Genomic DNA, 16,198 nt, shown 5'->3' with positions numbered 1-16,198 from the left:
ATCCGTTTAATTGTCCATGTTGCCCTTACGAGGCTAATTTAAGCTTGTTGGTTGCCAGCATTGTTGAGAAAATCATTAACTGGTAGCTGCTGAGTTGGCTGGCATGTAGGGGATTAATAGACTAATCGTCCATTTAATCAATTAATCGACCGATTTATGAAATTATCGGCTACTTAGTGACGCTACGAGTAGGTTTAATCGGCAAGTTAACTGGTTATTTGGACGAATTCATGAACAGGGGTTACCGGTGCAGCCTACAAACGCCTTATCCTTCTCATATGGTGTGTTAGCTGTGTTTGTTTTTCTTAAACAAGGATGAAATGTATGTGTTTGAAAATTCAGAATGAAATTCCTTGAATCGCGACTTCGTACCAAAAAAAAACAAATGCATGGAATTTGAGAATGAATGGTATCACGTGTTGAAAGGCCCAATATATTTTTCTTTCTTTGCACAACCCTCATCTCGACGTAATTTTCGTCCTAAAAATTTGCACACATGTGTATATCTGTATTTTTTTCAGAGCTTTTCGAACTGTAAAAAATATGAATTTTGAATTTTGCAAATGGAGGCAGGCCTGCACGGAGCTCCTCGTCCAAAAGCAATTTTCGGTTTTCCTACACACTGGTGTAGACAGAGATACTAAGCAGGCCAATAAAGGCTCAAAGCAAAACAGTAATAAACCCAGAGAACAGCATCAGCTCCAGCCAGCCAAGGCTGTGCTGTGCTTTGCTTTGCGTCTTTGGCCCGCATCGGGCTTGGAGCTAAAGAGCAAAGGCTACACAGTGCTCCTCTCCTAGAAGGCAAAGCAAAGCGCAGCAGCCAGCAGCAGGAGCAGTAGCCGAAGAGCAGCAGCAGCGGCAGAGCAGCGGAGGCCCCCAGACCCAAAGCTCGCCAAAGCTTTCGCTTTATTCCCTTCATATTGGCCTCCGTGCCTCCCTCCCCCCACACTCCTCTGCTACTGCCGCTGCTCCCTCGCCTCGCCTCGCTCTGTCCGTCCCCTCCTCCTGCTCGCCTCCCCCTCCTTGAACCCACAGACCGCGCAGCGCAGCGCAGAGCAGAGCGCCGTCCGTCCTCTCCCGCCTCCCCCTCCACGACCCTCCAGCGCCGCCGGCGCCCGCGAGCTCACTCCTCGCATTGCGCGCGACGTGGGCGGCCGGGTCGCCTCCGTGTCCTCCGCCGAGTTCCTTGGATTCACTTTCTTTCCCCCAGGTGCCGGCCAGCCCCTCCCCCATTTATTTCCGCTGCCCCTGCCGGCCCCCGGGCGTTCCCGCACGGCCGGGCCATTAACTCCCGCCCGCTCGCCCGCCACCGGCATTGATCCGACCGGGCGTCGTGAGCTGGGCGTCTGGTGGGTTGTAATTGCAGGAGCTTTCTCTTTACAGGCTCGTGTCGCCGGCCTCTTTTGGGGCTCTCTTTAATCCTGAATCTTGCCGTCTCTGCTTCCGTTCTTGATCTCGTCCCCCCACCCCCAAATACGCCATTCCTTGGCCCTTCTTTTCCCCACCAATCGCCTCTCGAGGGATTCTCGCCCCTTTTGTCTGAGCCGCCGAGCAATTCTTGGCAATTCCTGCTTCTCCTTCCCAGCGCGGAATCTTCCGAACAAGGGGTGAAAAAAGGGGAGGGAGAGGAAGAATCCGCCCTCCTCCCTTTTGCTTTAGGATATCTATAAACTGTTCGTTCTTAGTGGGGCTACTAGAAAAGGGGGCGAAATTGGGAGGGGATTGGGGGGAGGAGCCATCCCATCCCACCCCTGGACCTGCTGCATGAGGAAGCATTGAGACAATGAGAGATGAGACTCCAACCAAGAACAGGGTAAGTGACCACACATCAATCAACAGCTACTAATAGTATTATCTTCACAATTATCCTGTGTCCAGTCTCTGATCTTGCTTTGGCTCTGATTGGTGTGGGGGAAAAGCTGTCCTGGTCCAAGACCATCGTTAGGAAGTGGTTCAACATCAAATCAAAAGCCAAGGACTTCCATTCGGATTATGGAGTCGAACAAGGTACTAACTACATGCTGTTAACCTCAGGCTTTTTTTCCTCGGTGTTCTGGCTGCTGGATATGAATTTCCTGTTGTTTCCAGGAGCAAGTTTGACCTCCTGCTTCCTACTCCTATGTAGTGTAGTAATTTTTTTTTTGGTTATTGTTGCAGAAACAACCAAACACATGCTTGAGACCTCAGTAAAAATGCAGATTGTTTTCACTGTCCTTGTGCTAAAATTTTGCTCTGACTATTTCAGTGGGGATGCAGTGGAGGACCAGCTTCTCAGAGAGGGATGTGTGCAAGACCAAGAAGAGCAGAACAGGTACTACATTTTGCTTGCGTCCTCAGTCCTCACAGTAACTATCACTGCATTTTCAGATTTTTCACCCCTTTCCATGGGTGCAAAATTGACCGGTCAACATGGTGTCCTATGCCCAATTGACCAAATTAACTCTACCTGTCCTCCTTAGAGAGGCTGCCCAGGAAGAACTTGGATCGGGACTGTCGAGCAGGAAACGGAATCGACCGCGCCTACATCACAAACACGCAGGACTACAGGTATATAATGCTTCTGTACAACAAGGTCGATTCGCCGATCATTGCGAAAGCGAAGTCAGTCTGATGTGACAATCCATGTAACCGTGTGCTTAGGGTGTTCGCTGGTACATGGAATGTGGGAGGAAGGTCACCATCCAGTCATCTGAATCTGGAGGACTGGCTCCATACTTCTCCTGCTGCTGATATATACGTCATCGGGTATAACTCTAAACTCATGCATTTACTTGAGCAAATATTCGTTTTTTGATATATAGAGCATAAACATCCTGAAAAATGGTCCAAATGAATAATGAGAATGTTGTTGTCCTATCAGGTTTCAGGAAATTGTTCCTTTGAATGCTGGCAACGTCCTCTTGACCGAAGACAATGGTCCAGCGAAAAAATGGGTTTCTCTTGTGAGAAAGACGCTAAATAATCTGGATCTCCAGGGCTCTGCCGGGTACAACTACCACACCCCGTCGCCGGCTCCGGAACCTATCGCGGAGCTTAATGTCGATTTCGAGAGATCGTCAAGAAGACAAAAGAACTCTTCGTTCTTCCACCGGCGTTCGTTTCAGTCCTTGGGTCGAAGCTCAAGAATTGACATGATGGATCCACACTCCCTAGTGGACCGACGGTTCAGTGTTTGTGACCGGATTAGCTTTGGGAGCAGGCCAAGCGATGTTGACACCAGTATGAGGTGTGGTGGGTCCTCTGATGATGAGAATATGGACGAGGAATCACCTGGTGGCACCTTCTTCTCACCAATGCCATTTGGATATGGTGCTCCACTATCAACAGATGACAACAACAGACGGTTGGTAAACTCTAAGTAAGTATTCTTGACAATGAATATATATTCTTTGCGCCTGTAGCATAACTTAGTTGTTGCTGAGACTAAGTTGCTAGATGACACAGTTTCCACTGGAAAGTAGGAACTACTAATATTTCATCGATACGTCTTACAAGCTTCATATTCATTCATCACTTGGAATGGCTAAAGTTCTCTGAACTGAAACTCAGATTTTCTATGACACAGCAGGTATTGCTTAGTTGCTAGCAAGCAAATGGTTGGGGTTTTCCTCATGGTTTGGGTGCGGAGTGACATAAGGGAGCATGTGAAGAACTTGAAGGTGTCATGTGTTGGTAGAGGCTTGATGGGATATCTTGGAAATAAGGTACTGTTTGCCATTTATTGCTCAGCTTTTCTAGGTGTGCAGTAGTCAATCTTAAGTTCGTTGTGTGCATTTATTTTTTCCTGGCACTTTTCTTGGCTTTACATAGTTTTATATATGACCCATTCCCTCTTTTTTTTCTTAGGGATCGATATCAATCAGCATGTCTCTGCATCAGACAAGCTTCTGCTTTGTTTGCACACACTTAACATCAGGTCAGAAGGATGGCGATGAACTTAGAAGGAATGCGGACGTGGTGGAAATATTGAGAAAAACCAGATTCCCACATGCTCATGGTGCACGCGACGAGAAGTCGCCAGAGGCAATTCTTGACCATGAGTATGTAGTACTTCCAGCTCGGCTGTACCCAAGTAGAATAAAATTGCACAAATGGAAGACCAATATCTTATATAGTGTCTCATATATTTTGTTTCTTTCAGTCGAATAATATGGCTCGGGGATCTGAATTACCGGATAGCTCTTTCCTATCGCTCCGTGAAGGCTTTGGTCGAGATGCACAACTGGAAACAATTGTTGGAAAAGGATCAGGTAAGCCATTCTGGTCAGAGGTTCGGAACTGATAACATATCATATACCTCTTGAAGCAACTTGCGCAGCTCTGGCGATCACATTCTTGGCCTTGTTTCTTACCTGAAAATTTTCTGCAACAGCTTCGTATAGAGCAAAGGTTTGGTCGGGTATTCGCCGGCTGGAAAGAAGGGAGGATTTATTTTCCACCCACGTACAAGTACTCATACAACTCCGACAGATACGCGGGCGACGATATGCATCCAAATGAGAAGCGGAGGACGCCCGCATGGTAAAAATTCACAAAACAAAACTTATCGATGCATTATTACATCCAAGCATACCTTCTTCCCCTTTTACATCATGACTTTCCCCTCAACAAAAACATTTTTCTTTTCCTGAAGGTGCGATCGGATTTTATGGTATGGCAGAGGCCTAAACCAACTATGTTACGTCCGCGGCGAGTCTAGATTCTCAGACCACAGGCCTGTATACAGCATTTTCACGGCAGAGGTTAAACTGCCGAGCCAGGCCCAATTCGGCAGCTTCACCCGGTCCAGCTCCCTAATGGGGGTGGATGAACTGCCATACCCAACTTATCCACGCAGTTACACAGATATCAACTTTTACTGATTGTGCATCCCCATGGAGCCAAGGTTTGTATTCTACTACTAGTACCAGTATATTCACTGCACTGTCTCATTGTTTAAGCTGGCTGCTCTGTCAGCTTCACTGAATTCCATGTGAAGGCATTGTTGTACTCATCATCATCATAGCTTCCCTGCAGACATTCTTTCTTCGGTGCCAGAGTAGGGGCAGTAGCTTCATTCCTCCCAAGATTCCAGCAACTGTAATATTTCCAGGCAACAGGTGATTCTGAACTGCTCTGCCCTTCCCCCACTCCAGTTCTTGTGCCTCCTCATGGTTAGTGCTGTGATAGCATATGCAGAGGGTATGCATTTTTTTTTTATTATACCACCATGAGTGCAAAAGTTTGCTTGAGCTAACACCTCAGCTCTCACCGTCGTGCAGATTGCAGATACTCAAGAAGATGCCATCTAATTCTAGATTTTTAGGTATGTGATATACTTGACTAGATCGTCGTTTTCGAGAGACAGTTTAAAACGGGACCACTAATAAGACCTTCCCACACTTGTCTACAGGAAGATTTGCACCGTCCGTCCGTTCTGCACAGTTTTGATTGATTCTAACCGTCATCCCTGGGCGGGCACACATTTCATTTCCAAACCAGAATCCAGAATGCAGGACTGCTCTGGTCGTGATTTAAGCTAGTAGATAGGGTAGGAGTCACTGACAGCCGAAGCTAATTTTGTGGCGTGCCGTTTGGATTTCCTTTTTCCGGAGTGGTTTGTGATTCGGAAGGGAATGCTTGTTTTTCTTTTTCTTTTCTTTTTTTCTCATATTTGCTTGGTCTCCTGATGTAACAAGAGCCACTTGGCTCGGCTCGGCTCAGCCCAGTCATTTTAGTCAAAATAGAAAAAGAAACAGCCACCATTTGTACAGCATTATCATCATCATACCATCTGAAGCTTGAGCGGTTGAGCCGTTGTGCTGTGCCTATGATGGATTTACTATGTTTATAGTGCTTACTACTGGAGTGTCCCTCCCCATGCTTGGCAAGAAATGATCACCGGGCAGCAGAGGCTTGCGCGCAAAGCAATGCTCCCTCCCTCCCTCCCAGGACAAAAGAAGAGAAAGTTTCACCCACAAGCCGCCTCTGCCTCTCTCTGCCTGCTGCTGCGCCCTGCAATATTGTTTTGTTTTCTTGTAGCTTTGGCAAGGCCAAGGGAGGGGTGAAAGTGAAACCTAGAGCGAGGGGCAGAGGCTGCTGGCTGCGTGGGCGGCAGGCCGGGGGACACGAAAGCGGTGGGGGCGCGCCAAAAGGGCCGAGGGGCGCTCCCTTCCCTGTCCGTCTACTCAGATGCAGATGCAGATGGAGTGCAGGCGCGAGCACTCGGGTGCTACCGGTCAATCGCTCGTAGGAGTGGTACTAGGACGCCATTGCCATGGCCATGTCTGCTGTGTCTTTTGCTTTCTCATCAAAAGGATGGAAACAAAAAGAGACCCTCGCTCGCTCGGTCCAAAACTACTGTATATCCAGGGTCCAAAGTGGAAGTGCAATAGAGAAGAGCATCTCGTCTCAGCGGACAGGACGCACCACCTGTGTCGTTTTTACCACGGTATCTCTTTTGCTTTTGTGTTACGCCTCGCCGGGCTGTAAACCCTAGGCTGATCTCCCTTCCGTCCACGGCTGGCCGCGAGAGTTTATACTACTACACTGCTACACTTCAGGCATGCTGCTTGCTTCTTGCAGGGCAATGAGCAGTTGTCAGGGTGAATAAATCGTCCACCGGCTTCATCGGGATTAGTTTAGGCTAGAGCCCTCCTAGACCACCCCCAAATCAGCGGCTACACGAATCGTATGGAGCCACGGTCGCCATGGACATGGAGCGAAGCCAGGGAGCGCATGGCAAGGGCTCAGGCCAAAGATGGCACCCACAGTCACGGGCAGCAACTGGCACCTGGCCGGACCGGCGCCGCACGCCACCGGCGTCCTCCTACACTAGACGGTTCTACTATTTTTTGGACGATGGACATAGGCTTTCGGCGCTCGCTTGGGGTGAGCGGCACAGCAGCGGCGGCCGAGAAAGGAAGGTCCGTGCATGCGTATACAGAATAGCGTGTCCGTCCGTGTGCGTATGACATCCGCATGGGAGGAGGAGACCATGGCACTCCCGCTGTCCCCATTTGTACGTCTCACACGGCCCAACCAGCTCCCTTCCCTGGATCTCGACAAAAATCCCATGCATGTCGACCAAAATATAAGATCGATAATGCTAAACATACAAAAAATTACACGCAATTACACGCTGACTAGGTTTCTTTCTTTCTAACTAACCTTGTGATTTGCAATTACTAGCGCTCACAGAAAGTGGCGACGGCGACTATAATCGCCTCGCCAGGAAGCTTTCGTTAAGAGGGAGAACAAATGGCGGGATGCCGGCCACTCGCGTCTCCTGTAGCCCCATCATCTGTCTGGTGCTGCGTAACATCGACAAGGGATCGGGATCAGACCTCGCGTCCCCATCATGTGTGCACGAGTGGAGTCCCGCGGTCGCATTAAGGGCGCGCGGCTCTGTGTCCAAATCAACCGCTAATCCATCGTGCTTAGGGCCAGTTTTTTTGAGCGATTTTATCAGAATCGCCTCCCTCTCCAGCTTCTCCCAAAATCACCGCGCCATATGTTTTTTACAATCGTAACTAATTAGATCTTAACTAGATAGGATTGTAAAAAAAATATAAAGTGGCGATTGTGGGAGAAGCTGGGGAGGAGGACGATTTTGGGAGAATCGTCGAAAAAAACTGGCTTTTAGTATCACACTCTGCCACGCGTTCATTCTGTCGACGAGGACGACAGAAGAGAATCCCCGTCCATGCGTCCGTCCGGCAGAAGAACGAGGGAATAAATTGATTTTTCAAGCTTAAAAGCGAGCAACACCAAGCTGGGAACATGGACGTCTTTCTTGAATCCTTTTTCTTCCGCGTCTCCTCTCTAAATTATACTCACGTACTGGCCAGAACTCTTCCGGGCTCTGATTTATGGACTAGTACGAGTTGTTGGTAGGGTCCTCTGCCTCTGTTGCATTGCATGCGCTCCTTTTCACGTAGAACTTCGTCGAGTCGAGTTTATCTTCACTTTTATTGTGGTTGCGAAATCAACTGCCCGTCCGTCTCAAAATAGGTGTCTCGACTTTGTATTAACTTTAGTACAAAATTATACTAAATCGAGACATTTGTTTTGGAACGAAGAGAGTGCCAAATACTAACGAATTTTATACACGTTGGCGCACAAGTACCATCGCGCAGCTCCACTTGCGGTTGCTGCTTTCGCTGTCATAGACCTCTTCCTCTACATGTAGTGAGTGATATTTTGGTGGAAAGAATGGAAGGATCCTCTTTTGTTTTTGGCCGCTTTATTACTTTGCGGATCTCCCAAATATGGACTCCCCTTCCATCCAAGTTTGACGCAAGTAAAGTAACAAATGGATCTCCCGCTAGTGCATGTAGAGAAGCCATAGCCTAGCAGCCCCATACAGATCTTCTCTTGCTTCTTTTGAGATTCGAGCGAGCAACCGAAACAAGTGGCCTCGCAACTCGCATCTCAGCAGTGCCTTCTTGGGATCGCCGCGACACGAACCGATCTCTCATTCCTCAACACTGCTAGTACGTAGGAGTATATTGCATAGGCATAGCCTGACCTACTCCTACATCTACATGGATACGGAATCTGCGAGCGAGTGCTGCATCTGTCGAGGGAATGTGTTCAGAGACTAGTCTATGTTGTCCTACTCCCTCCATTTCAAAATATAATGCGTCCGCGCTTCCCGAGGTCCAACTTTAACCATAAACTTAATCAACGAGACCAACTGTGGCGTAAGAAAAAAATATATAATTGAAAACTTCTTTCAAATACGAATTCACTGATATAATTTTTGCTTCCGCCGCAATTCATCTTGATAGTTAAATTTACGGTTAAATTTAAAGCACGTGGATCACTACTAGAGATATGAGTTTTAGCCACCAAGGTGATCGGTTGCTAAAAGTACAAAATTGGTCGCTAGTGGTCTACTGGTACCAACACTACTTGGTCGCTTTGTGGTGGCTATAGTCTAGTCGCTATAGATATTAAGCGACCAACATTGAGAACCCTGGTCACTAAATGTCATACCAATAGCTACCGACCAAATCTGATGACTAATGGTATCTAGCGACCAAGGGAGACTTGATGACTAATGACATCTAGAGACCATGGACGACTTGGTTGCTAAAAATGTACAGCCACCATGTACATGGTTAGTGGCTAGAGATATCCAGTGACCAGCCAAGGCTTGATGACTAAAAGAATATAGAGACCAGCTACATGTTGGAGACTAGACTTCTTTTGTAACCCAAAAATTGTAAACCTTGGTAACTACAGGCATAAGAAAGCAACTATATCATAGGTACAATATATTGTCACACGCTGACAATTGCAGTATGCAAGAAATCTCAGAATTTTAGACATTTGACAATAAGAAGTTCAGAATCAACATTTGTAAACTTATGATTCAAACATTACATGCTAAACTGAATTTTGTTTCGCAAGTAGGAAATACCACTCTAGCATTTGCAAAGTACAGTACCATGTTTAGTACTGATCTGAACATATGATCCAATCAGTACACCCCAATATGATCCAAACATTACATTTAGCATTTGTACACGGAATTTTGTTTTTATTTAGATCCAACATAGTCTACTAGATGTGCAAGAAATGCAGAGGCAATAGTTTTCTCTCCTCAGTCTTTAGCGCGAGTATTGCTTTCCGCTGCTCCTCCAAGGTCATCTCCTATATAATGGTGGCCAGAGCACATGTTATTTCATTGACAACATCAGGCATGACAAACATCAGAAAGAGTGCAAGCATGCCATAGGCAACCTATCCATACTTGTAATGATAAAATGTGTAGAACATACACAGACAACAAATACAGGAGCAGAGTGCTTCAGAGAAGTTCAATATGATGGCGTGGCATGGAGTCTTTAGGTTACAGTACCATTTCAGCAGCCAAAGTTTTATCCAATGGCACAATCCAAAACAAACCTAGCAGAATCTATTTGTTTCTACCCGCAAAAAGAAAGTATCCATTTGTTTGTTTCTCTTCGCTACTGAACTCAGACTTAATTGGGTCAATCTAGAGGAGAACATAATCGAATTACCCCATTATTACAGGACAGGATGCAATAACACACGCTTCTTAAACCTGGAACTGAACCAAATCTGAAAGAAAATGTGCTCTTAACTTCTACCATCAGTTAACTATGAAAGCTGATTTTTGAATGTTGACAATCACAGAATATGCTGTAGCTAACGCTAGACACAATGGCGTGGTGTCTCTAAACCACAATACCATCATGTCAGCAGCCAAAGTTTCACCGAAAAATCTACAATCAGCCACGACCGAGAACACAATAAATCTATAAAGGATCCTCGAAAATCATCCACTTGCCGTTCGCTACTGGTTTTCTCTTTGCTACAGGACTCGGTCTTCCATCAATCTTATCTTATCTGGAGTTTCTTAATTGATTGCTGAGGAACATAAACTCCCAAAACAGAGTTGCAAGGCCTTTTACTGCTCTGTTCTGTGCACCCGAGATTATGGTTTAACTGGAAGAAATACTTTGATAATGAATTAATGATGCACCTTTCTTGTACTATTTCCCCCCTTCTCTAATTATCATACAAGTGTTGTACTTTGTAGTACAACCTCTGTTCATTAATATAAGACGTTTTGCAATTCATACAGGTGAAATTGAGTTCTAGCAATCCATTTCTAAGAATACCTGGACCCTCTATCCGACACTAGAGAGCATGTGATTCATAAATTTGGACCATCAAGATTAAGATCATGAAGAAATTTGCCAAATCACATAGTATATTGATTGTTTGAAGCATAGGCAAACTGATCATACCATTTCCATCAAAAGAAGTTGGAGCAGGTCTATATCCTGGTCTCAAATGACTGTTGAAAATGTATACATGTATTACTAGCTATACATTGGAATTTATAAGTCCATATATTCATGATGAGTATCTTCATTTTCCGTTACAGAATTGTTAGCAAGAACTATCGTGATTAGAAGATCTCGATACCAAGTACACTGCTATATCTAAGCAAGCTGCAGGTGCAGGAGGCATCATCTAAAATACCATAGCATGGGAAAAATAACATTACCTTGCAAATGATCTTGGATAACTTGACATCCTTTGTACAGTGTTAGACATTAGCGAACCTATGGCAGAAATTGGAATGCTTTATCAAAAGCAATATGCTACATGTATTTTCTGTGAATAAAAAATGACAAAAATAGTTGAGATTGATGTGTTGCATACCTATTCCGTCAGATGGCATTGGCCGCTCAGTTGTGAAACCTAGCCCTGTTGCACTAGTGCCGTCATAGGAGGTGAAATGCCAACCAAGTTAGACACGACACTCTGTAGCCAATCGATCTTCTTCTGTTGAGCTTCAAGTTGAGATTGTTGAGCCTCAATTTGAGCTTGTTGCGTAGCAACAATCTCCTTTGTAGAGGCCAATTCTTCCACTACATGCTGAGTTGAGCTTGATGCGCTTGAGTAGGCCCTTCTATTTGGTTTTGGTCCATGACCCCGACCTCTGATGTAACCATATGCCTTACCAAGCACCTGCTCACAAACGTAATAATTTTATATGCAGTAACCATATGCCTTACCAAGCACCTGCCCTGCTTGCACTTTATCAAACTAAAGCCGCAGCTTGCATATGTAATTATTTTATATGCAGTAACACTATACTAAAATATAATATCACAGCAGCAGCAGCCCAAAGGAACTGTATAATGCTGTACTAGAATTGTATACAAAGATGGTCTTCAAACATTATACTACAACATTATACAAATACAGTCTTCATAGAACAGTATTTGAAGATAGTCATCATAGAATTGTATATCCTTGGAAAACATTGTACTACAAAAATATATTACAAGTCCTGATGTTGTAAGTATCAATATGCAGTAAGATTATACTGTACAGTATATTTTACTACATACATATTATATTCAAATCACAAAACCAAACTCTACATCGTAGGCCAAGCCAGTTTTCAAATCACAAACCGAATGCTACATGTATATTTTACTTCCACATTTCCACAAACACTTGAAGTGCATGATCTAGCCATCAAGTACTCGAAGCAAATTAATGGAGAGAAACAGGGAAGGAGGCAAAGGACAGAGGGGAGATCATTCTTACAGGTTGGCCTTTGCTGGTGTTGACGGTGAGAGCGAGATCTCGTTGGCTGCGGCAGAGCTGGTTGGGGTCGGAGAAGGTGGAACCCTAGGCATCTGTTGCGGCAGCAGACCTTGCGCCCCTCTGCTACCGAAGCTGCTTCTCTTTGCCCACGCGGCCGTTGCTGCAGCTGCTTCCCTTCCCTCACGCAGGTGCCCCGCCACCACCGCCGCAAGGGACAAGCCCGCCGCTGCCGCCGCGAGGAACAAGCCCGCCATCGCCGCTGCCGGGAAGAGGCTGCTCTACGACGCGCCCTCCGCCTTCCGTCGCCCGCTCCGACGGAAAAAACGAGTCAGGCCGCCGCCGCCGCCAGGGGCGATTCGATTTGGGGGAGACGCTAGGAATCGTGCGGTGACTTGTCTTTTTGCATATTAGTCCTTGGTTGCTATTTCTGCCCTCGATACAAACCGGTAAGTGTACAGCACATAGGCCTATCGTGACCAAGGAACTAATTAAATGGTTGCAATTAGTACATCTACAGCCACCAAACTCCTCGGTGACAAAATACCTGGTGGCAAATGGTATATTTTTTTATAATGGATAGAAAAAGCACTACATTATGAAATGGAGGGAGTACTAGTAACACGCGCGGTGGCCGTGGCGACGCAACCGGGCATGCCCGGTTGCCCCCGCCTGCCGAGGGTTAACGGGACAGGGGCTGCCAGACGGTGGCATCGCTGCCCCAACCCAACCTTACGGATCAGCGGTCCTGCACAATCCATTACCGTGTCTATTACTCCTGCTCCTGTTGTGGGCAGGCCCAGTGATCTTGCCGGCCGGCCGCCGGTTGTATTGTACGTACCGACGGAACCGAGCTCCTGATCACAGAGTCTAGTGGCCGATCAGCCTGCTGTTGCCACTCTGTGATATGATATCGGTCGGGGATATCTTTTCCTCCTCAGGGAGCCTGCACACGTTGGACGACCCCATCGATCCCGAGAGCCGGTGCTGCAAACATGCTGGGCATCCGTGTCCCTGCGCTGCTTGCTGGAGGTGCCACTTACTTAGAACACTGTACGTCCACAACTTCATGTCGTCTACTCGTTGCTGTCCACTGCCCTGCCATCTCTGCCTCTCTTTTCTTTGTCTTCTCCGCGCACAACAGCGTTTGGTATTGGAAGATTGATAGATCGAGCTGGGGCTACAGCAGCGTTGCAACAGCTCGGACACACACGTATCACCTGTATTATGTGTGTTGTAGTGAAGCTCCCACTCACCCCAAGAGGAGGAGGTGGGTGCCTTTTGTGGGGTTCATGAGTGTGTGTGCATTTAGGAACACCTTGGCTTGGACCATGCATGCATGGACAACCATCCTATTGGAGATGTCTTGGCAGTTGGCACCTCCTCAAGTGATTTGTTTCATCCGTGCATTGCATGCATGATGCGTCAACCGGATCGGCCTCGATCGGTTGCACCAGGTTGTGGAATATACTCTTTGTGACAGGATTTGTGTGTGACATATGCACCGCCCATGCACTAATAGGAAAAAAGGAATTCGATCACTCGAGTGGTAGGAGCATCACTTGGGTGGTTCATATATTTGGAAGTGGGACTTCCTTCAGGTGTCCTCAGGTCAAACTGTGGGCTCCTTCTGGTTGGCACTTGCTTTCCGTTTCTGGTGCGGAGTAAGCTTCAACATTGCTCGTCACTTTCTTAAGACTATTTGTTCTTTCATCATTGCTCGTCTGATTAACCATTAATTGTGCAGCATGAACTCTCTGCTCCTAATTGTCTATATATTCTAGGAGAGCCACGCACTAGCTAGGCTGAGTTGTTTTGAGAAACCTGACCGACTCATCTACGCATGCATCTCCATGCTTGCATAGAGAATCTTGTCCAACACAAGGGTGACAAGTATGGGCAACTTGTTGTGTTGTGCTGCAAACAAGATTGATAGGTGTAGGGCCAGCAACTAAAGGAAAGCTCTGTCGTGCCACCCAGCATCGATCATAAGCAAGATGATTGTGAGGAGTGGAGGAGAGTGTGAGAGAGATTATCTTCCTGATTTGAAGCTCGAATGTTTGAACAAGGATTATCCGTATCAGTGATGGAACCGAAATGGACCCCCCCTTCAACATGACTACAGCTTAATTTGTTTCCCTTGGAAAACAAATAGTACTGCAATAAAGCAGCACCAATTAATATGGATCGGGCGGAGTAGTTCCTCTTGGCCATTCTTATGTTGTCCCATGTCTTAATTATTTCCTATAAACAATTTGGCTATTTAGCTTGCAAAAGGCGTCATATACTCATGCTTGTGGGGTAAAGCACAGGAAGCTAGGGGTAGAGCGGCGCAAATCTGTTCGTGCTTTAAATAAACTTCTCGTAATCTAATCATTAAAAGTGTAAAAGGCATCAGGTCCATATCCTATTAGTCGCATAGCAGCGCAATTAGCTAGTAGTGTTGGTTTGCTTTTCTAGGCTTCCACTCGATACAGAACACTACTGGCTACTAATCCTCGCGGATGAGCTTAGCAAAGTGAAAACTTTCTTCAAAATCCAGAACAGATATGCTATATCATACGTGGTTTCCATATTGATGATATGGTAAGCATTACTACATTGGGCACCATTGCTTAATAAGAGGTCTCCGCGTCAACAATAGCTTCCTTAAAAAGCATAAATTGTAAAGCATGTGTGATGTAGTATTTCACTTGATTAATCTTATATTGTCCCAGCTAGATAGAGCCTAGCTTACACAATCTGCACTCCATTATTAGAAGCGACCATACCATTTTCATTTAAGAAAATGAAAGATTGATTGCTTCCTGGCTCTGCATCATACACATGTCCTATTTCTTTTTTGCAACAATGGGTAATATTTTAATATCAAGACAATGACGCACGCAATCAAAATAATAAAATAAAAATAAAGACAACCAACGCGACTAATCTTGTCGTAAACGCTCACGTTCACAACTGGGTAATACACAAAAGCATATAACCTTACATAAAAAAGAATGTATTTTTCTTGTGAAACCCTAGTCATCTTGGCTCAACCAAATAGCCTAAAAAGACCGCATTGGCACCAATCCTCTATTCCTAGCTACAAACCACTACCTATTTGTTCTTGCCATGCAACTATGCCATATTTTTCATAGCCATACAATCATGTCACATAAGCAAGCCTTGCATTTAAGTCATGAATACTATTTTTTTTTGCATTAGTCTATACATGCAACACTGCCACATCATCAATTCACACATCTTAGTCGATGTAAGAAATTTCTTTCATGCTCATGGAGGAGTTATAACAATGACGCTTGATGACAATCTTGATGGTGCTTTCTTCTTGACGGTGTGTGTGTGTATACGTGTGGGTAAGCAGGTTGCTCGTGGTTGCTCCGTGTGGCCATTGTGGTGGTTTTTGCCCGCTTTTTCACTATGTAACTACTTCCTAATTAATGGATGAGGCAAAACTTTTGCCATAGTTAAAAAAAATACTGCCAAGCAATCATTGCAGTTGCGTATAACAAAACAAACATAAAATTTACCTGTTCGATCATGCATATAGTCATAGTCGTCCCAAAACTTAAGAAAAACTCTGGGACCCTCATCTATTATTGAGTTTAGTTTTGATCTCAAAATTCCGAACGATGCAAGTTTGACTATTTTGCGACAATTTTTTTCATCTATTCATCATACATCATGACAATACAAATTACAGAAAAAGAACCCAAAGTTACATCCATATCCATAGACCATCTAGCGATTACTACAAGCAGTGTAGAGCGGATAACGCGTCACCGTCATCACCCCTCTCTCATTAAGTCGGGCAAACCATGTTGTAGTATACAATAAGAAAGTTATCGTGCTGAGGCCCAAAAGAACCAGCGCACAAGAACAACTACCATCGTCGATGATGGGAAGCGTAGATCGAAAAAAAATCCAACAGCTAGACAAACAAAGATCAGAACCAAGCAGCTCCAAACACTAACCGAATCCCGCAAGATTCATCAGAGACACACCTTCACATGCCGTCCGACAACAGAGAGCCACCGCTGGGTGGGGCTAGAAGGAAAGAACCTTGTTCCATTTCAAGAGGCGCCACGTCTTCGCCTTATTATATTTAATCAGTCAC

General features: G+C 45.6%; 1 protein-coding gene across 5 annotated transcripts; it reads left to right on the top strand.

The window, feature by feature from the left end:
- Positions 1 to 825: 825 nt before the first annotated feature.
- On the top strand, positions 826 to 5,808 carry LOC125550222 (type IV inositol polyphosphate 5-phosphatase 7). Of its 5 annotated transcripts, XM_048713170.2 has the most exons (14): positions 826 to 1,813; positions 1,920 to 2,007; positions 2,246 to 2,311; positions 2,460 to 2,547; positions 2,641 to 2,745; positions 2,861 to 3,358; positions 3,566 to 3,704; positions 3,847 to 4,040; positions 4,142 to 4,250; positions 4,373 to 4,521; positions 4,634 to 4,885; positions 5,017 to 5,099; positions 5,269 to 5,305; positions 5,393 to 5,808. In XM_048713170.2, the coding sequence occupies exons 1-11, from the start codon at positions 1,784 to 1,786 to the stop codon at positions 4,860 to 4,862; spliced, it is 1,695 nt and encodes a 564-aa protein (XP_048569127.2). In that variant the 5' UTR covers positions 826 to 1,783; the 3' UTR covers positions 4,863 to 4,885; positions 5,017 to 5,099; positions 5,269 to 5,305; positions 5,393 to 5,808. The 5 variants fall into 5 exon arrangements, with proteins under 5 accessions (XP_048569127.2, XP_087373595.1, XP_087373594.1 ...); XM_087517469.1 differs by lacking the exon at positions 826 to 1,813 and having other exon boundaries at positions 1,902 to 2,007; positions 3,569 to 3,704; XM_087517468.1 differs by lacking the exon at positions 826 to 1,813 and having other exon boundaries at positions 1,902 to 2,007; positions 5,262 to 5,305.
- Positions 5,809 to 16,198: the final 10,390 nt, after the last annotated feature.

This window comes from Triticum urartu, chromosome 4A, assembly GCF_056163025.1.
Source record: "Triticum urartu cultivar PI428250 chromosome 4A, HENAU_Tu73, whole genome shotgun sequence".
Taxonomy (NCBI): Eukaryota; Viridiplantae; Streptophyta; class Magnoliopsida; order Poales; family Poaceae; genus Triticum; species Triticum urartu.
The sequence above is the reverse complement of the archived record's forward strand: the minus strand, read 5'-3'. Positions and strand labels throughout refer to the sequence as shown.